We start from the raw sequence: 21,431 nt of genomic DNA, 5'->3' as shown, positions 1-21,431 counted from the left end.
TTTTTTTCTACTAGTGGTTTTCGTGTTTGTTTGTTTATTAGGATAGCAGTTGGAATGAGCATCACTTAGGATTTTGTTGTTGGAAGTGACAGAACATTCAACTCAAACTGGCGGAGCTATAGGGAGTTTATTTAGTTTATATAACAGAAGAGTCTAGGGGTATATATGGTCTGTTGTGTGGCTGGATTTAGAAGACCAGATGTTGTTATTGACAATAGGTTTCTCTCTGTTTCTTGGTTTGGCTTTACTTTCCTCCACATGTTAGTGTCATTATCTGGTAAGCTCTACCCTTGTAATCACAAGATGGTGGCCAGTAGCTCCCAAACTACTTTCTTCCAAGTTCTCATTTGGCAGAAAAGACTAGAATGAGCCTGTTTTTTTTTCTTCTTCTTCTTAAAATTAGAGGTTTTATTGTGTTTGGTCCACAGTTGGTATTTCACATTATCTCATGGTGCAGAGCCCCTGGGTAGGGGTCTTTGTGCAGTACTTCATGGGGCATGTGGCGGAGGGAGATAGAGCAGTATAGCTTGTCAGGCCGAGAAAGGGAGAAAGAGGTCTGGGGGCTCCTAAAAAACTTATGAAAGGATTGGGTGCTGTGACTCACGCCTATAATCCCAGCACTTTGGGAGGCCTAGGTGGGCAGATCACGTGAGGCCAGGAGTTTGAGACCAGCCTGGCCAACATCGTGAAATCTCATCTTTACTACAAATACAAAAATTAGCCAAGTGTGGTGGAGCACCTGCAGTCCCAACTACTCAGGAGGCTGAGGCAGGAGAATCCCTTGAGCAGGGGAGGTGGAGGTGCAGTGAGCCTTGATCATGCCACTACTCTCGAGCCTGGGTAACAACAAAAACAACCACAAAAACCTACTGAGGCAACAGAGTGGGTGGCGGGGAGTGGGGGGAGGTTAGCATGGAGAGGGGAGTCAGGCTTAGCCCTAACAACTCAGAATTCTTCTTCCTTGTATGGGCCTCGGTTTCCCCACTGGGCCCTGGGACAGGTCCGAGGGTCCCAGGGAAATCTAGCTAACAGCAGTAGAATCAAGTGTAGAAATTCCTTCCTGTCAAATTCTTTATGTAACATCTTAATATTTAAAGCTATACTTTAGATGGAATTTAAATAAAAAATTATTGCACTACTATTAAATATTGGTAATTTTCTTCAAAGTTCTAGATTTAATCTAAGCAATAATTTTTCTTAGTATTAAAAGTTTTATTCAATGAGAGGGATAGTTGAGAAAGTTGTATATATGGTAAATAATTTCTGATAAACTGAATATTTAGCAATCTAATTGGAGGCTTAAGCTATTTTTGTTTTCTCTTTGCAGAATATGACTTTAGATAAGGAAAAACTTCCATAATACTTTAGAAAAACAAATGTAGCCCAATGAGCTACTGAATTGTTTTCTCTTTTCCAGGTTGGATTTAGTGGAAAAGTCATAGGAATTGATCACATTAAAGAGCTAGTAGATGACTCAATAAATAATGTCAGGAAGGATGATCCAACACTTCTGTCTTCAGGGAGAGTGCAACTTGTTGGTGAGTATCAGAAAACTTTAAAAACTTCTTCAGAGGCCAGGTGCAGTGGCTCATGCCTGTAATCCGAGGAGGCTGAGGTGGGCGGATCATGAGTTCAGGAGTTCGAGACCAGCCTGGCCAACATGTGAAACCCCATCTCTACTAAAAATACAAAAATGAGCCAGGCACGGTGGCGTGCACCTGTAGTCCCAGCTACTTGGGAGGCTGAGGCAGGAAAATCACTTGAACTCGGGAGGCGAAGGTTGCAGTGAGCTGAGATCGCGCCACTGCACTCCAGCTTGGGTGACAGAGTGAGACTTTGTCTCAAAACAAAAGAAAAAAAATTATTCAGAGGATTTTTATTTTTCAGAAGATCCAATGCAAGCTCAATAATACTCAGAGGTAATTACTGCATTTTTTTTTTTTTACAATCACTTTTAAGTACTAAAAAACGATTATTCTTTTGGCTCACCCAGTGAGTATTTTCCCTGTCATCTCTTTGTGATTTTAATTTTGTATTTTCCTATTAACTACTGAGATTGAATTTTTTAAATGTGTTTGGCCATTTGAATTTTGTCTTTTGTGAGGTGCCTGTTCGGATATTGGATTGCTTGTATTTTTGTTTCAATTTTAGTATATGTGCTGCCAAAGCAAGCACTGTATTTTTGACTTATAGGGCTTCTAGCCCTTTGTCTGTATGTACATATTAGACATTTCTTCTCCCATCTGGGGTGTGCCTTTTCATCTTATTAGTACTCTTTTGATCAACAGAAATTCTTAATTTTAATGTAGTCAGACTTAGCAATTCTTTTCAGTGCTTTCTGTGTCCTGTTTGAGGATACTCTGAGGTCATGAATATGTCTCTTATTATTTCTTAGAAGCTTTATCATTTTTAGCTTTTCATGTTTAGGTCTTTGATCTTGCTGACATTGATTTTTGTGTATGTATGAGGTAAAGGTGCAGTTGTATGTTTTTGTATGTGACTGTCCAGTTGTCTTCCACAGACACACTCAGTTCTGTTTAAAAAATAAAATAAAGACCCAAGTGGCTACAATAGCCACAGCTGCCTGAGTGGCCGCCTCCACAGCCACCTCTTGCGGGATCTGGCTGAGGAGGGAGTGGAGGTGTTGCTGGCCTTGGCCTTTGCCCTGATCCTCTGTGGACACTGAATGGGGAATACAGGAGGAGTCATCCACACCAAAATGAGTCTCATGTTGCCAGTGGGGGACATGAGAGATGATGAGATAGATGAAGGTCAAGTGACAGATCACAAGATTCATCTTATGAAAGAATAGAGTCTCAACTCACTTCTTGTATTAGAAATGTTACTTCTCCAACATGACAGCAGCATGTCACATGAGAAAAAGATCATAGTTCCTCCTGCCCAAGCAGTCCTTGTCCTCAAGAAGCCTCCCCAAATAGCTCCATTAGCAGTGCTGGGAACAGCAGCAGAAACAGTAGTCAGTCAAGTTTAGATAATAGCAGTTAAGACATTTGGGGAGATGGTGTTTGTATTTGAAAGTGCAAAAGAAGGAGCTCGGAATATAAGAACATCTGAACGAGTAACACCAATAGTGGCTAACACTGGATTTGTTGTAGACCCATCCATTTTTACTGCACATTCAAATAGAATGTTGGTCAGGATGTTTGTTTGGATCTGGCTGAGAACATAACTTTACATGACCCAATGAGAAAGGAAAGTATGAAGTAGCAGACGGAATTGGTTCCACTGTGTTTCAAGCTATTCTGGATTACTATAAAATAGGAGTAATCTGTTGTCCTGATGGCATAACTATTCCTGAATTGAGAGAAGCATGGGACTATCCTTGTATCTCTTTTGAATATAGTACTATTAAGGTACTGTATATTGAGATAACTTAAATAGGTGCTTCTCTCAAAGTATTCCTGTAGTAAAATTCATGTAGTTTGCTGCCCATGATGAGCAAAAAATATTTATCTTGGGCTTATTTGAGTGATTACAATGAGATTTAAAACGGAATTTATCAGTTGCTGTGTCACCTTTTAGAGTGAGTCACATGCAGGGAGTGTGAACATCAGAGGTGGTTTATTATCCAGTCTGCCTTATCCTTAATCTGTTCACAGATATTTATTTACTAATACTTTTGTTCTTAAGAGTTGTGGGATAGGAGCAGTGGCTCATGCCTGTAATTCCAGCACTTTGGGAGGCAGAGGTTGGTGGGTCATCTGAGGTCAGAAGTTTGAGACCAGCCTGGTCAACATGGTGACACCCTGTTTCTGCTAAAATTACAAAAAATTAGCCAGGTATGATGGCAGGCACCTGTAATCCCAGCTACTTGGGAGGCTGAAGCAGGAGAATTGCTTGAATCCAAGAGGCAGAAGTTGCAGTGAGCTGAGATCGTGCCATTGCACTCCAGCTTGAGCAACAAGAGTGAAACTGTCTCAAAAAAAAAGTTGTGAAATGGAAAAATGAAGTGCTTTTCATTTACTAAATGATTGTAAACTCCAGTTTTTCATCAAAATAAAATTCCATTGTTTTAATGTTTCTGACCAACAAAAAATAAAATAAAAAGAATGAAAAACAACGCAAAAAAGTGAATATCCAGTTGTCCCAGGATCACTTATTGAAAAATCTATACTTTCTCCATTATAAACCTCCTGTACTAGAATTCTTCACCTTAAGTTTCATCTGCACAGGTTTTTAAAGCATAGCTGTTTTCTTTCAGTGGGAGATGGAAGAATGGGGTATGCTGAAGAAGCCCCTTACGACGCCATTCATGTAGGAGCTGCAGCCCCCGTTGTACCCCAGGCGGTGAGTTGGGATATTTTCTGTTTGTGTATTTTCTTCAACTTAAACTCTAAAAGACTTAAATAGAAAAGACTTCTAGATGATGTTCAAAATATAATTTAGACTTTTATATCACACATTTTGGTTACAGTTAGGTGTTATTCTTTTCTTTTTTCATATGCCAACAATTGTATAAATGATGGGAAAATTACTAAGCCCCAGTTTGTGGAGCTTGTATTTGAAGCAGTGTTTGATCCAGGTAAGAACTAGGACAACAGTAGAATTGGGAAAATCCCTCTGGAGTTTATGACCTGATAATCAATTTGATTTTTTTTTTTTTTTGAGGCGGAGTTTTGCTTTTGTTGCCCAGGCTGGAGTGCAGTGTTGCGATCTCAGCACGCTGCAACCTCTGCCTCCCAGGTTGAAGCGATTCTCCTGCCTTAGCCTCTCAGGTAGCTGGGATTACAGGTGCCAACCACCATGCCCAACTAATTTTTGTATTTTTAGTAGAGACAGGGTTTCACCATATTGGTCAGGCTGGTCTCAAACTCCTGACCTCAGGTGATCCGCCCGCCTCAGCCTCCCAAAATGCTGGGATTACAGGCGTGAGACACCACGCCTGGGCAGTTTGATGTTTTATTAAATACCAGAATGTGTAAGGCTGTATTTGGTATATGGGAGATATGAGAAAGTATTTGCCATACATTGTATTCTCACAAAGCTTGTATTCCAGAAGAGATATGTCATATATGTAACTGGGAAATTAGTGATATGATAGCAAATAATTAACACATGGAAGGAAAATAAAATATGCATATGAGGGAGAGAATTGTGCGGTGAGTGGTCAAGGAGACATCACACAGGGATGGAATTTGAACTGAATCTTAAAGAATAGTAGGATGTATGGCTGGGCTTGGTGGCTCATGCCTGTAATCCCAGCACCTTGTAAGTCCAGAGTGGGAGGATTGCTTGAGCCTAGGAGTTTGAGACCAGTTTGAATAATGTGGCAAGACCCTGTTAAAAAAAAAAATTAGCCAGGCATGGTGGCTCACATGACCGTAGCCCCAGCTACTCTGGAGGCTTAGGTGGGAGAATCGCATGACCCCAAGAAGTTGAGGCTGCACTGAGCCATGTTTGTGCCGTGGCACTCTAGTCTGTGGTCCTAGATTTCTGTTACATATGACTTTTGCTTAGTTCTTGACTAGATGACCAGGGGACAAAAGTGCCACTGTTTCTTCTGGGTTCCATTCCCCAACCTGGAAAGGGTTCTTTTTTGTAGGCTTAGATCAGTTATGAGAAGCTGAACGTTGGATAATTTGTTCTGGTCATTGACTTGCTGCTTATTGGCTGAGTGACTCAGAAAATTACTTAATTGCTTTGGCCCTGTTGATTTCTGTTTTTTTTTTTGTTGTTGTTGTTTTTTAAAGTAGCTTACACCTGTAATCCCAGCACTTTGGGAGGCTAAGGCAGATGAATCAGTTGCACTCAGAAGTTCGAGACCAGACCTTGCAATGTGGCAAAACCCCATGTCTACAAAAAAAATAGAAAAATTAGGTGTGGTGGTAGGTGCTTATAGTCCCAGCCACTCAAGAGGCTGAGGTGGGAGGATAGCTTGGATTGCGTGAGCCTGAGAGGTTGAGGCTGCAGTGAGTCATGCTTGCACTACTGCATTCCAGGTAGTAGAATGCTTGCAGTACTATATTCCAGGTAGATTGAACCGGTGGTTTTAACACATTTTAACTGAAGTATTAACATAATGTAGAAAATTTTATAAGTCATAAATGAACAGCTCAATGAATTTGAACACATGACCAACGGGTTTTTAACTTAAAAAATAATATTGAAACCTAGAGTAAACAGTTAAAATCTGAAATAGAATTGTGCTTAAATTAGGCGGGTGGGTGCAGGGCCTATTTCTCCCTTCTGAGACCCTGAGATGATCTTGAAAGACATTTCTAGATTTAATTGAATTGAATTTAAATACTGTAGTAACACTTGCAAGTATTATAGGAGTGTGTATATATCTGATTAAATTCAAAGATAGATGTACTGAAGGGGCTTTCCGGTTCAAGATAGCAGACTGAAGATGTTTATGCCTTCTCTTGGATATCACCCCAGGATAACTAGAAAAACAGAAGCATAAACTCCATACTCAATTAACTAGGAGACTATACCTGCAATCCTGAAATCCACAGTGTGTAAAGATGGAAAGCAGACGGAATAATAGCTGACCCAGGAGGGTGGAGGCAGTGGAAATTAAAGAGACTGCAGAGTGAAATATTATGCATAAGCAGTTTGCTCTGCAAAATGCTGAAAAGGCTTAGGAATTGGTGGCATCATGACCTTGAAAATCATAGGTAAACCATGGGTCTGAAAAGAGAGAGTGCTGCTTGAAACTCTGCATGAGGAATAAACAGCACTAATCCCCTAAGTAAGAACTTTTCTAAAAACAGATGGACATAATTCTATAGTTTGAAACTGAATGCCCAACACAAATAATTTTTAAAATAAGAAAAAAAAAAATGACCATATCATGTATATTCAGAATATTAGGGGATAGAGAGAAGATTCTGAAAGCCTCTAGAGGCCAGATGCAGTGGCTCACACTTGTAATCTCAGCAGTTTGGGAGGCCAGGGAAGGAAGATCGCTTGAGGACCTAAATTTGAGACCAGCCTGGGTAACATAGCAAGACCCCATCTGTACAAAACAATTTAAAAATTAGCCACATGTGCTGAGTGCGGTGTCTCATGCCTGTAATTACAGCACTTTGGGAGGCCAAGGCAGGTGAATCACGAAGTCAGATCAGGAGTTTGAGACCAGCCTGGCCAATATGGCGAAAACTTGTCTCTACTAAAAATGCAGAAATCAGCCGGGAGTGCTGGCACGTGCCTGTAATCCCAGCTGCTCAGGAGGCTGAAGCAGAAGAATTGCTTGAACCCAGGAGGTGAAGGTTGCAGTGAGCCGGGATTGTGCCACTGCACTCCGGCCTGGGTGAATGAGTGAGACTCCCATCTCAAAAAAAAAAAGAAAAAATTAGCCAGATGTGTCAGCCTGTCCCTGTAGTCTCATCTACATGAGAGGCTGAGGTGGGAGGATTGCTTGAGCCCAGGAAGTTGAGATTTCAGTGAACCATGATTGTACCACTGTATTCCAGCCTGGGTGATAGAGCAAGACCCTGTCTCTAAAAAAATAAAATAAAAGCTTCTAGAAAAATAAAACAAATCTCCTGTTAAGGGACTGGTAATCAGAAAGGCACCAGACTGCAAACAGCATTAGAATTCATAAGTCAGAGTACCAAACCATCAAATTCTGAGCTGAAAATTATTTCCAACCTTGAATTCTGTATGCACACACATCACCAAATATAGTTTTAGGTTTTCAAATCTCCCTCTCTTTCTTTTAATATATACTATGCACTATTTCACCAAATTCTTCTGAAGGAATTGTCTTGAATAATTAAGATGTCTTAAAATGTCTCAAAATTTAATGTCTTAAAATGTCATTTTTGTCGCCCAAAAATGGAATGCGGGAAGAGACAGTGGGAAAAACCAAGAGAGGAAACCACATAGGGCATCTTTATCAGAGAGAGGCATGAAAGTTTGCGGGATTATTAACAAAGGGAAGGGCTTGGATGGAAGCTGTGCAGCAGGCCTGGAGAATAACCAGTTCAGATTTGGAGCTAGAGGAGGAAGCCACTAGAAGGGAGTCTAAAGAGAAGAAAAAAAAAGCATTAGTTAGATCGACTTGACTATGTGAAATTTTTATTTAGAAGCTATTGGAGGGTAGAAGGATTTAAAGATGTTTACAAAGAAAATTAAGTGAATGAAAAAAAAAGCATTCAAGTTTAGCTGAAGAGGAAACAAACTATTATATAAGAAAGGAAACAATCATTGGATATCTCTTGACTCAGTAGCAAATCATAGTTACTGTCATAACTATAATGATTTTAATAAAAAACGATTGGTTGGATTGGGGAAAGGAAGCAGAATGTAGATTGAGAGTTCAATCCTTATCTAGCATGTGTTTTGAAATATAAAGGTAAATACTGGAAGACATAGTAGGATTGAAATGACTGGATTTAGAGAGCAAGGTTGGGGTAGGGAGAGGAAGTCTGCCATTTTTCATTATAAGCCTTGACATTGAGAAAATCAACAAGACAGACTTGCAGACAACAAAAATTTTGATTGAGGCCATCCTTCCCATCTGGCCAGGCATGGTGGCTCATGCCTATAATCCCAGCACTTTGGGAGGCCGAAGCAGGTGGATCACTTGAGGTCAGGAGTTCAAGACCAGCCTTGCCAACATGGTGAAACCCTGTCTCTACTAAAAGTACAAAAAAATTTAGCTGAGCTTGGTGGTGGGCACCTGTAATCCCAGCTACTTGGGAAGCTGAGGCACGAGAATTGCTTGAACCTGGGAAATGGAGGTTGCAGTGAGCTTAGATTGCACAACTGCACTCCAGCCTGGGCGATAGAGTGAGACTTAGTCTCAAAAAACAGAAAACTGAAGTAAGATTTCTTCTTTACTGTTTTTTGTTAATAGTGATCTTTAAAGCTATATGAAAATGGTAACATGATTTAAAACTTTTCTGACTGTAAGAGCTTTCATTGAGTACTCTTGGTTCTTCATTGACAGGAGTGTCCTTATTCTAACACTGCAGGGACTCCAGCCCTTTCTTCCCTCCTCATGGTGTCAGTAAACCTGAGTTTAATCGCATAACTAGGGTTCCCTTATCCCTTCAGTGATGCCCTAGATTCTACAATAATAGGATAGGGATTCCTTGCTGATTTTCTACACTTTATCCTCCCCTTCTTCTTCCTTCGAACTCACAAAGATTCAAAACAGGCACACAGGCATTAGAATTTTATGCTCTGCCTTTGGCCTCCCCAAGAGGATAGTTCTATATTAGGTGGTTCAGTTCAAACGTTTTGAACCATACAATTGTACCAGGTACTGTGTTAGATGCTAGAGGCACAAAGATGAATAAGACACGGTCCCATCCTCAAGAGTTTGTAGTTTAGTAGAAGAGGCCGATAGGTGAGTAATAGTATAACAGTAAAAGTATGTACAGCGTGAGTATCCCTTATCCAAAATGCTTGGAACCAGAAGGGTGGATTTTGGATGTTTTCAGATTTTTTCGCATTTTGGAATATTTGCATATGCATAATGAGATATCTTGGGGATGGGACCAAGTCTAAACATAAAACTCATGTATGTTTTGTATACGTTTTATACACGTAGCCTGAAGGTAATTTTATATAATATTTCAAATAATTTTGTGCATGGAATAACGTTTTGACCGTGACTTGCCACATGAGATCAGGTGTGAAATTATCTACTTGTGGTGTCATGTTGATGTTCAGAGTTTGGATTTGAGAGCATTTCTGGTTTTGGGTTTTCAGATTATCTTGGTACTCAATCTGTATATACTATTTATTTATTTATTTTTAAGATGGAGTCTTGCTCTGTCACCCAGGCTGGATTGCAGTGGCGTGATCTCAGCTAACTGTAGCCTCTGTCTCTGGGTTCAAGCAATTCTGCTTCAGCCTCCTGAGTAGATAGGACTACAGGCATCTGAACCATGCCTACCTAATTTTTGTATTTTTTTTTTTTTTAGTAGAGTTGGGGTTTCACTGTGTTGGCCAGACTCGTCTCAAACTCCTGACCTCAAGTGATCTGCCCACCTCGGCCTCCCAAAGTGCTGGGATAACAGGCATGAGACACCATGCCTGACCTCAACCTGTGTATACGGAATAAAGTACGTTTCTGCTTTCTGCCCATGGACAGACACTAAAAGTTGTTTACAATGATGTCAAATGACTGTTAATATAAAATCTGGGCTGATGGTAGCTCACACCTGTAATACCAGTACTTTGGGAGGCCAAGGTGGGTGGATTATTTGAGGTCAGGATTTTGAGACCAGCCTGGCCAACATGGTAAAACCCCATCTCTACTAAAAATAAAAAAATTAGCTGGGTATGGTGGCAGGTTCCTGTAGTGCCAGCTACTTGGGAGACTGAAGCAGGAGAATTGCTTGAACCCAGGAGGCGGAGGTTGCAGTGAGCTGAGATTGCCTCACTGAACTGCAGCCTGGGCAACAGACTGAGACCCTGTCTCAAAAAATAAATAAATAAAATCTGTAACTTGGTGTGTATGTGCTTTCCTTTTCTTTTTCTTTTAGCTAATAGACCAGTTAAAGCCTGGTGGAAGATTGATATTGCCAGTTGGTCCTGCAGGTGGAAACCAAATGTTGGAGCAGTATGACAAGCTACAAGATGGCAGCGTCAAAATGAAGCCTCTGATGGGGGTGATATACGTGCCTTTAACAGATAAAGAAAAGCAGTGGTCCAGGTGGAAGTGATTTTATCTTCTGCTCTTTCTTCTTCCACACATGCAAGGTGAAAGGGTGTGGATTTTAAGACATTAGACTACAAGAGCTGTTTTTGGTTGTCGCCTTGATGCTACTTCATTATAACATCAGAAACTCATTACATCAAAACTGTGAAAAATGTTGCATGATCTGCCTTTATTTTGGTTTAACATATATATCTTTGGGAAAGGGAGGGTGAGACTTGGTTGGCACAAAAGCTTTTTTTTTTTTTTTTTTGAGATTTTCAGTTGCAATTCAGTACTTTGTAAGGATTTTTTATTCATTATCAGCCACTCTGTTCTTATATTTTAAAATCATTTTTATAGCACTGGATGGTCATGGAAACAAAGAGTTTGGTCTGTAAAAGAGTCCGGGTACAGTGGCTCACGCCTGTAATCCCAGCACCTTGGGTGGCCAAAGCAGGCAGATTATTTGAGGTCAGGAATTCGAGACCAGCCTCGCCAACATGGTGAAACCCCATCTCTGCTGAAAATACAAAATTAGCCTGAAATACAAAAATAATCCCAGCTACTTGGGAGGCTGAGGCAGGAGAATTGCTTGAACTCAGGAGGCGGAGGTTTCAGTGATCTGAGATTTTGCCAAAGCACTCCAGCCTGGGCGACAGAGCAAAGCTCTGTCTCAAAAAAAAAAAAAAAAAAAAAAGAAGAAGGGGCCATTATTTCCTGCACTCCTCACTCTCTCTTGTACCACCAAGGAGAAAGAAAGAAGGGAAAAGATAACAGTTGTCTCAGTTTTCTAAAATGTCAGAATCCCAGAGAGGACATTCTACCTCTCAGTTTGATTTCTCTGTTTCAACCAAATCATAGATACCTGACAGCCCATACCTGCTTTTCATTCAACCTTGTTTCAGAGTCACCATAAGGAATACACTTTTCCCCATTCCATAGAATAGGCCAGCCACTGTTTAAGCTATTCTGGCTAAATTCTTAGAGAGGGGCAAGGATTCTACAAGCTAACCAATGAGTGTCCAGGTCTCACAAACCCACCCAAAGCGTCAGCAGCATGCAGCAACTTTCAGCACAGCATGGCTTCCTATAAAGAATGTCCACTTTTGTTTTATGTCTCAGCATAATATGAATATTTTGTTTGAAGCCAAGATTTTTCCTCTTCTCTTTTCCTCCCCTTCCCACTCCCTTCCGTGAGGGAGAGTGACATCAGTACATAACAGTGCTATTAGCTCAAATTACTTGAAATTAAATGCCAAAATAAGAAAGGCTTTACCATTTCCTTGTCTTTCTTAGAATCTATTTTTATTTGACATACAGATTCTTATTATAAAATAATTATTTTCTCAAGAAGTAAAAGTGGTGATAATAAGTTTAATCTCTCAATTTTGTTTTTACTCTTCACCAATAGCTATTTTCTGTGAATTGTAGCCTGGAGCACAGCCACTGAAAAAAAGCCATTTTGGGCCAGGCATTTTATGCCTGTAATCCCAGTACTTTAGGAGGCCGAGGCGGGTGCATCACTTGAGGTCTGGCCAATATGGTGAAACCCCATCTCTACTAACAATACAACAAAAAAGTTAGATGGGCATGGTGGTGCCTGCCTGTAATCCCAGCTACTCTTGAGGCTGAGGCAGGAGAATTGCTGAAACCTGGGAGATGGAGGTTGCAGTGAGCCAAGATCACACCACTGCATTCCAGCCTGGACGACAAAGCAAAACTCCGCCTCAGAAAAAAAAAAAAAAAGGCAAAACAAAAAAACCAGTATCTTCAATTCATATTCTAAAAAGCACAAGTGAATTTTAGTTTATGAAGAGCACTTTGCAAGTAAATCTTTGTAGACCAAATATTTTAATGCCTGCATGAATTTAAGTAAAAGCTGTTCTATGAGAATTATAATATTGTTATTTAGAAGAATATACTAAGAGGAAGCAGACTGATAATTTGTCATTTAATAGATAATCTAATACTGTAGGATAAAGGCAGTTTATTGGAGAAATAACTTTTAGATTATTTTCTTGCACAGTTTACAAAATTCAGTTTTAAGAAAATTGTCCAGTAATCCCTTACTTACCTATGAAATATGAGCTCTTTATTTCTTCCCTTCAAATTTAACAGCTTTTTCAAAACTTTGAACTTTATTTTTTATTGCCAACAAGTTGCTAGGATAGTACAAATAACTCCTAAATCTCTTCATCCGGAGTAATCAGTTATCATTTTTCTACATTTCTCCTCTTTTTCTATATATACATATATGTAATATTTTTTCCTTTTTCTTAAAGCACTTGAGACTTAATTGCAAATATCTTGCTTCTTTACCCTTAGAGTACTTGTTTTTGTCACTCAGATTATCTTCAGCTATGAGGCTTATAAGCCTTTCTGGTAGTTTTATTGATTTTTTCCACTTTTAACAGCTTTACTGAGGTATAATTTAGATACCATACAGTTTATTTTAGACTGTGTTTTTATTCCTTCCTTCCTCTCACTGGCAGTTGCTGGTACGAATGGTTTCTTTTGGAGCTGATAAAGCTGCCTTATGAAATCAGCTGACCTGCAGACGATGCCTTTTCTCTCAGAGAGCTTGGGTTGAGATTGACCCACTCCACAGTTGCTAATGAACATTCTAAAGCAAAAGACCACATTTTTGTCCAATTTTATGAATGTTAACTATTAACTCATTTGAACTCTGAAACACTCAACTTGTCATTTTACTATAGTGTAAAGATGACCACAGATCTGAAACATAATTTTTCTGAATTTTGACATTGAAGGAAGAAATCTATTTTTAGAATTAAAAAATAAAGAACTCACAACTTTTAGATTGCATACTTCGTGCTGGAGTAGCATGCGATGTTTGGAATGGCTGACCCTCTGTTGCTTTCATTTGGGTTGTTTGCTTTTTTATTTAAAAAATATATTGCTTGGCAATCAGTGCATTTTTGCTGACTTGATAGTTGTATCTAAACTATTATAAAGTCAAACTATGCAATAATGTAACTCCTACTTACATATTTCTCTTTTTTCCACATAGGGATGAATTGTAAAGGCAACATCAGCTTGACCAGTCTATAAAATTACAGTGGATTGCTCATCTCAGTCCTCAAAGCTTTTTGAAAATCAACACCATCACAGCTTGTTTTGGACTTTGTTACACTGTTATTTTCAGCATGAAAATGTGTGTTTTTTTAGGGTTTCTGATTTTTCAAAGAGGCACAGAGCCATATTGGTAGAGGAAGGATACAAAGTACAAATGTGTATATTATTACTTTAACATGCCCATATTTTACTTGGAAATATTAAAAGAAAGGGTTCTGCAGAATGGAAAACTTATTTTGTGAATTGATTTTGAAGAGTGGTTTTTCTTTTCTTGGACACTTAATTCTGTTCTGATATTAATTTATCAGATTGCTTTTGTGCATTGGATAACACCACCATTCACAAGTTAAGATTCTTGGTATTTGGATGTCTGTTAGATGCTACTAAGAAAATAGAGATGAGCTTTCTTTTTAAAGCTTTTGATGTGGTGTCATAGAATAGCATGTTGTAGATACAATCAGCCGCTTTGTTACCTTAAAACTAGGCATTTGTAAATACTAAACCTTAAGATGGCAGGTGATGTCCTGTAAACACTCAGCTGTTCAGATTGGACATAACTGACTTAGTTCTTCCCTTCTTTCTCTCAAAATTATAGGAGACTTGGAGTTTAGTGTTGTTTTCTCTGTTCTAATTTGCTGCTGATAATGTATATGAACTTAACATGCTGTGTAAGCTGTGTCCTAGTTCTTGAACAGTTTATGCAGTGCTGCTTTGCCAAATAAAGTTAAAAGTAAAAGAGGCATTGGTTGTTTTTGAATATAGAATAAAGAACAGCAGGTCCACCAGATAGGGAATGTTTACAATCACAGGGGGAAAAAACTATTTCTCTGATGTTTCCTTTTGTGAAGTCTGAGTAAGTAAATAGCATTAATCCAACTGTACCCTGTAGAATGTGACTACACTACTTCAGGGCCAGGACCGTACTTCAATCATCATTTCTCTTTGACTACCTAGCACAGGGCTTGTCCTGTAGTAGCTGTACAATAAATGCTGATGAGTGAGTAGTGAATGAATTGACAGGAAAGAGCAGGAAAGAAGTCAGGAAAGAACAGGATTGAGGATGAACATACCAAACCCCATCTCTCACCTATAAATAGATTTATTAATATAATGACTATAACTGAATTTCTAAGAAGGCAGTAGCACTTTGGTATCTTATTTAAATGTTGTGGTTTATACCTGTTATAATAAGACCTTAGTTTTTCTAGGAGTTCTAGAATTGAGGAAATAAAAGCTCTAGAATGAGCAGAATCAGCACTCCCAGCAAAGTCCTTCTACTGGAGGGGTGTGTGTGTAATTCTGGCAAAGAAACTTTGTGAGTATGTGAGACAGTCCCCCCCGCTCTTGAAAAAAGTCTTAAATATTACTTCTTTACAAATGGCTTTTAGGCTGGGTGTGGTGGTTCACACCTGTAATCCCAGCATTTTGGGAGGCTGAGACAGGTAGATCACCTGAGATCAGGAGTTCGAGACCAGCTTGGCCAACATGATGAAACCCTATCTCTACTAAAAATATAAAAATTAGCCGGGCATGGTTGCAGTAAGTTGAGATTGTGCCATTGCACTATAGCCTGGAGGACAAGAGTGAAACCCCATCTCAAAAATTAAAAATAAATTTTAAAAAATGGCATTAAGATTATGCATACATCTTTTCACAAATGTCTCTTCTTTGGTAAGGTCTTAGCCACAGGAAACTACCATTATTTGGTGCCCAAAACATGAGAGTTTATTGTTGGCTTCAGTTTGCTGCTGTTTATTGCTTCCATACTCAGGCCATGAACCCCTGTGGTTCGGGATTAGTGCATTTGAGGTAGTTGTAAAAGTCAAATATTCTTTACAACTTAAATTAATTCTTAAATGTATCCATTAGTCTTTGTCTTTCATAGCTATTGCCAACATTCTACTATATGTGAGTCTTTATGTTTGGTTTTGGGGATAGAAAAAGGCCCTTCCTCTCAAGGAGTCTGAAGTCTGTTGAGGAGACAATTAGGGAAATATGGTAAGACAAACTTACTGCCACCTAATTAGTACAGACAGTGCTATGCCTTCAGCGTTGTTCAGAAACTGCTCTTGAACTCTACATGTTTGTGAATTAGAATTTTAGAATGTTGAATAAACAGGAATGGGCTTTAAAGGAGCATGAATAAATAGGTAGAAATGGAAATAATGGATTTTAGCTAGGCCTAAGAGTTTTTTACTGTAAGATCTATATATGTGTGCAGATTACAGTCAAGAAATGTTTCCTTAATCTTGAGTATTCATAATTTCTAAGACATTTCATTATGTCATTTTCCTTAATAGAAGTGATTCTTTTACGTAATATGAAGGGCAACAATGAAAACATTTCAAAAAGTTTCAGTCAGTGTAGTGAGATCCTCTTGAAAGGAGATTTTTTGTTTCCTACAGATTTGGTTTTATTAAAGGCCAAATCAAGCTTTCAAAAAAATTTATGTAATCTTGGCCAAGCATGGTGGCTCACACCTGTAATCCCAGCACTTTGGGAGTCTGAGACAGGAGGATTGTTTGAGGCCAGGCGTTCTAGACCAGCTTAAGCAACAAAGAGAGATCCTGTCTCTATAAGAAATAAAAATTAGCCAGGCATGGTGATATGCTCCTATAGTCCCAGCTACTTGGGAGGCTAATGCAGGCAAATTGCTTGAGCCCAGGAGTTTGAGGCTGTAGTGAGTGAGGCTGTAGTGAGCTGAGTGCACCACTGCACTCCAGCCTGGACAACAGGGTAAAATCCTGTCTCTCTCTTTAAAAAAAAACTTTTTTTTCCCTTCACCATTCCAGTAGAAATCTAAGAACCCCATCTCTTAAAACAAAAGCAACTTACATAATCTAAGCCTGAATTAGGAATATCAGCTTTTTATTGAAGGTTTCAACTCATCCAGCCAGTAGCATTAGAAGAAAATGACATTCTGGGGGAAAATAATCCATTAACATTGTTCATGCAAGTATTTTCTTTTATTTATTTATTTATTTATATTTTGAGATGGAGTTTCGCTCTTGTTGCCCAGGCTGGAGTGCAATGGTGCGATCTCAGCTCACCGCAACCTCCGCCTCCCAAGTTCAAGCGATTCTCCTGCATCAGCCTCCCAAGTAGCTGGAATTACAGGCATGTACCACCACAACCAGCTCATTTTGTATTTTTAGTAGAGATGGGGTTTCTCCATGTTGGTCAGGCTGGTTGCAAACTCCCAACCTCAGGTGATTTGCCTGCCTTGGCCTCCCAAAGTGCTGGGATTACAGGCATGAGCCACTGCACCCAGCCTCATGCAAGTATTTTCAATTCTACTGCCCTAATTTTAAAAACTGCCAATTGTTCAAAAAAAGTTCACTGAACTTTGAAAATTGGTATGTAATGTACCTAAAGCATCTTTAAAAACCAATGATCTAAAATACAATAACATTTTTGAGTAATAATGCTCATGAATTCTTTGAAGCTATTCTTGGTATGTGATTGTCAACCAGGAAACAAAGCTGCTTAGTTTTGTTTCATTAGCCAGGTGAGTATTTTTGGTTTTCACCTAAATGTTAACAAATTTTCGAGTAGTTTGATATGTTATTAAAATAACCTTTACAAGTATGGCAACTGAACATTAATATTGTAAATGAAATGAATGGATTATTTTTAGTGTTCTAAATAGGGTTCAGAGGCTAATATTTTAGGTAAGTGCTAAAATTCTTGTAGGTATAAATCATTTACTACAGCTTACTGTGTTCTTAAAGAACTGAACAATAAAACAAATGGGTTCTGATTGGATTTCAGTTGGATCTCTGGATTCCTCTTACCATTTTTCAGAAAGATGACAGTGTTTTGTCCTCGCTGAACCTAGCATGTAGCTCAAATAGAGTGCTGGTGAAAGAATCCCACTTGAGAAAACCGGCTGACCCAAGGGGCCCAGGAATGTATATGTGTTGTAATATGATAAAAAGGAAATCAGGCCTGGCGCAGTGGCTCATGCCTTTAATCCCAGCACTTGGGGAGGCCAAGGTGGGCAGATCACCTGAGGTCAGGAGTTCAAGACCAGCCTCACCAACATGGCAAAACCCCATCTCTACTAAAAATACAAAATTAGCTGCGCCTGGTGGTACGCACCTGTAATCCCAGCTACTTGGGAGGTTGAGACAAGACAATTGTTTGAACCCAGGAGGCAGAGATTGCAGTGAACTGAGATCATCCCACTGCACTCCAGCCTGGGCAACAGAGCCAGACTCCATCTCAAAAAAAAAGTCCAATAATTTCCTTATCCTTAATCCTTCTAATGTCATTGCTACAATAATGGTTGTTGGTTCCCCACTTCTGGCTTCATCTTTTTAACTGACTTTGTATTGTTTCAACCAGGATTCTCTGTGAAATGGCCCTTTGATTGGTGGGAGAGGAAATGGGAGTAAAATTTGACTTTCAGTTCCCACATAGTGCTGTGCTGTTAGGGGGCCCCCGAACTTCTGAGGTATGTTTCTGTCTGTCCCTCCCCTTACCCACCTCAGTTTTTCCTTGTCTTTCCACCTCCCTGACAGAAAAAAAAATGCTGAAGTCTCACAGATTGCAGTTCATGGTTCTGATTTCTTTATTCTATACACAAATCTCTAGATAATATATTTAGAGATTTATCAAGATCTCTAGTTTCATCTGTAGAACTGTTTTAAGAATGCTACCTTTTGATTCATTTGGATTTGAGTCTTTGGACATATGAAATGACTGTATGAAAATGAATGAGGAGCACCTTTTTAAAAAAAGTCCATACACTAAACACAATTTTCCTGAGCTTTTTTTTTTTTTGAGATGGAATCTTGCTCTACTGTAGCCCATGGGGGAGTGCAGTGGCACAATCTCAGCTCACTGCAACCTCCACCTCCTGGGTTCAAGCGATTCTCCCACCTCAGCCTCCCAAATAGCTGGGCTTTACAGGCACGCCACCACGGCTGGCTAATTTTTGTATTTTTAGTAGAGACAGGATTTCATATGTTGGCCACGCTGGTCTCAAACTCCTGACTTCAGGTACGCCACCTGCCTCAGCCTCTCAAAGTGTTGGGATTACAGGCATGAGCCACTGCACCCGGCCCAATTTCCCTAAGCTATTTTTGTAAAAGTTAAAATGATTTTTGCATTAAAATATTTTGAGACATTTCCTAAATTTTGAAATAACCTTATAAAAAGATTTAAGCTGAATAAGTTGATCTCTTTCCAATTTGCAGGGTGATGACATAACACGATTTAAAAAACTTACGTAATTTGAGAATTAAAATAAGTCGTGGGGGCTGGGTGCGGTGGCTCATGCCTGTAATCCTAGCACTTTGGGAAGCCAGAGCGGGTGGATCACGAGGTCAAGAGATCGAGACCATCCTGGTCAACATGGTGAAACCCCGTCTCTACTAAAAATACAAAAAATTAGCTGGGCATGGTGGCGCGTGCCTGTAATCCCAGTTACTCAGGAGGCTGAGGCAGGAGAATTGCCTGAACCCAGGAGGCGGAGGTTGTGGTGACCCAAGCTTGCGCCATTGCACTCCAGCCTGGGTAAAAAGAGTGAAACTCCGTCTCCAAAAAAAAAAAAAGTCGAAAGAAAGATATGCTTAGACCTAAATACAGAAATACAGTAGAAGGCTCAGTTCTAATCAATCAATTCCCAAAAACATTCAGCTTTGGGATGTCTAACCTTATTTTTGTCCTTGGTGGTTTCCTATTTAGCTGGAGAATCTGTGTTTATCTGCTAAAGTAGCTATAACTTAAAATATTCATTTTATTTTTAGAATACTAGAATCCAGTAGGTCGGAAATGGGGACAGGAATCGAGAATTCTGCAACACAGATGCTTAAAAAGCCAATGAGATGAGAAATTTGTGAATGGCAAACTGCAAACTAAGCTTTTTCCTCTTTGTATTCAGCTTGGGCAGTTCTTTGTTAGAAATTCTTATTCAATTTTAATCCGAAAAACTGGGGTCCAGAAAACAAAAAACTGAAGTAATTCTGCTAGGAACAAAGTGGCATCATCCACTTTGAGAAAAAACAAAAAAACAAATCGTTTTGGGACAATATAATTGAACTCAACAAGGAGCTCAAATTACAGAATCTCAGGCTCAGATGCTGTGTTAAGAGGCATCATCAACATGAAGTTGGGAAACGTCTGAAGTTAAGGATGGCAGCTTGTGTCCTGGGGCACAGCACAACTCAGTTTACACAGGTGAAGTAATCAACAGAGTGTGCCTTGAACAGCAAAATGGAAAGGGAAATAGATATATGCATCTCAGCCAGGCATGGTGGCTTATGCCTGTAATCCCAGCACTTTGGGAGGCCAAGGTGGGTGGATCACCTGAGATCAGGAGTTGGAGACCATCCTGGCCAACATGACAAAACCCCGTCTCTACTAAAAATATACAAAACTTAGCCGGCATGGTAGCGCATACCTGTAGTCCTAGCTACCTGGGAGGCTGAGGCATGAGAATTGTTGAACCTGGGAGGTGGAGGTTGCAGTGAGGTGAGATCACACCACTGCACTCCAGCCTGGGCAACAGTGAGACTCAATCTCAAAAAAAAAAAAAAAAAACTCTGTGTGGGTCAAAGGAAAATCTAGTAAAGAGCAATGTGAACAGCCATCTGTGACTGAAAGGAGGTGTTGCTGAGTGGGACAGAGTTGTGGGGCCAGATCACAGGTTTTGAAGTCACTGGGAGCCAGATGAAAAAAATCCTGGTACTTACCTATGAAAGAGAATGTACTGGGTACTTAGCTGATTTGAAACAGTAAAATGCTTATGGAAGGCTGGAGGAGTAGCTGCTGTCTACTAAGAATGAAAGGAAAAAGTTTTTTTTTTTTTTGAGAAGGAGTCTCACTCCCAATCACACAGGCTGGAGTGCAGTGGTGCAATCTCAGCTCACTGCAACCTCCACCTACTGGGTTCAAGTGATTCTCCTTCCTCAGTCTCCCAAGTAGCTGGGATTACAGGCGTGTGCCACCACACCTGACTAACTTTTTTTGTATTTTTAGTAGAGATGGGGTTTCGCCATGTTGACCAGGCTGGTCTCACAAACTCCTTACACCTTGGACTCCCAAAGTGCTAGGATTACAGGCATGAGCCACTGCGCCCAACCAGGAAAAAGTAAGTTTTAAGTGTTCAGGAAGAGGTTTAAGTGAGCCTTAAGACATGTAAAATACATGAACACATTTAAGAGAGAAACTGTGACACCTTTCCCTCTAAAATTATTTTTCAATTGTCTTAAATGCAGAACTCCTTCAATCAGATAATCTACAGGTAAGATTACTTTTTTTTTTTTTGAGACGAAGTCTCACTCTGTCGCCCAGGCTAGAGTACAGTGGCACCATCTTGGTTCACTGCAACCTCTGCCTCTCAAGTTCAAGCGATTCTCCTGCCTCAGCCTCCCGAGTAGCTGGGACTTAAACAGGCGCATGCCACCACGCCTGGCTAATTTTTTTTATTTTTATTTTTTAGTAGAGATGGGGTTTCACCGTGTTAGCCAGGATGATCTCAATCTCCTGACCTCGTGATCCATGCGCCTTGGCCTCCCAAAGTTCCGGGATTACAGGTGTGAGCCACAGCATGTGGCTGTAAGATCACTTTTAAAAGTCACATTCAGTCTACCTGGTAATATGTGTTTCACAGACCTTGATTCTCCTTCCCTCCAGAATGCTTTATGTGGCCCTGGGTAAGTCACTTTCTCTAATACTTTATTTCCCTCATTGTAAAATAGGGTTGATA

The 21,431-nt window shown here is 39.8% G+C and overlaps 1 protein-coding gene and 1 pseudogene across 2 annotated transcripts in view; both read left to right on the top strand.

Annotated features, from left to right (window-relative positions):
* PCMT1 (protein-L-isoaspartate (D-aspartate) O-methyltransferase) overlaps window positions 1–14,457 on the top strand; it is a 48,186-nt gene extending 33,729 nt beyond the window's left edge. The window contains exons 5-8 of one of the 2 annotated variants that reach the window (XM_012452390.2): window positions 1,418–1,538; window positions 4,223–4,308; window positions 10,467–10,636; window positions 13,653–14,457. In XM_012452390.2, the coding sequence (XP_012307813.1) occupies window positions 1,418–1,538; window positions 4,223–4,308; window positions 10,467–10,636; window positions 13,653–13,665 (390 nt within the window). In that variant the 3' untranslated portion in view covers window positions 13,666–14,457. Of the gene's footprint in view, window positions 1–1,417; window positions 1,539–4,222; window positions 4,309–10,466; window positions 10,684–13,652 lie in introns of both variants that reach the window. The other variant, XM_012452398.2, reaches the window with a different exon arrangement.
* LOC105717306 (BTB/POZ domain-containing protein 10-like) lies at window positions 2,148–3,685 on the top strand (annotated as a pseudogene).
* Window positions 14,458–21,431: the final 6,974 nt, after the last annotated feature.

The sequence above is a fragment of the Aotus nancymaae genome, unplaced genomic scaffold, assembly GCF_030222135.1.
Source record: "Aotus nancymaae isolate 86718 unplaced genomic scaffold, 86718_ANA_hifiasm-v0.15.2.pri h1tg000040l, whole genome shotgun sequence".
Taxonomy (NCBI): domain Eukaryota; kingdom Metazoa; phylum Chordata; class Mammalia; order Primates; family Aotidae; genus Aotus; species Aotus nancymaae.
This window is presented reverse-complemented; position numbering and strand designations above follow the sequence as displayed.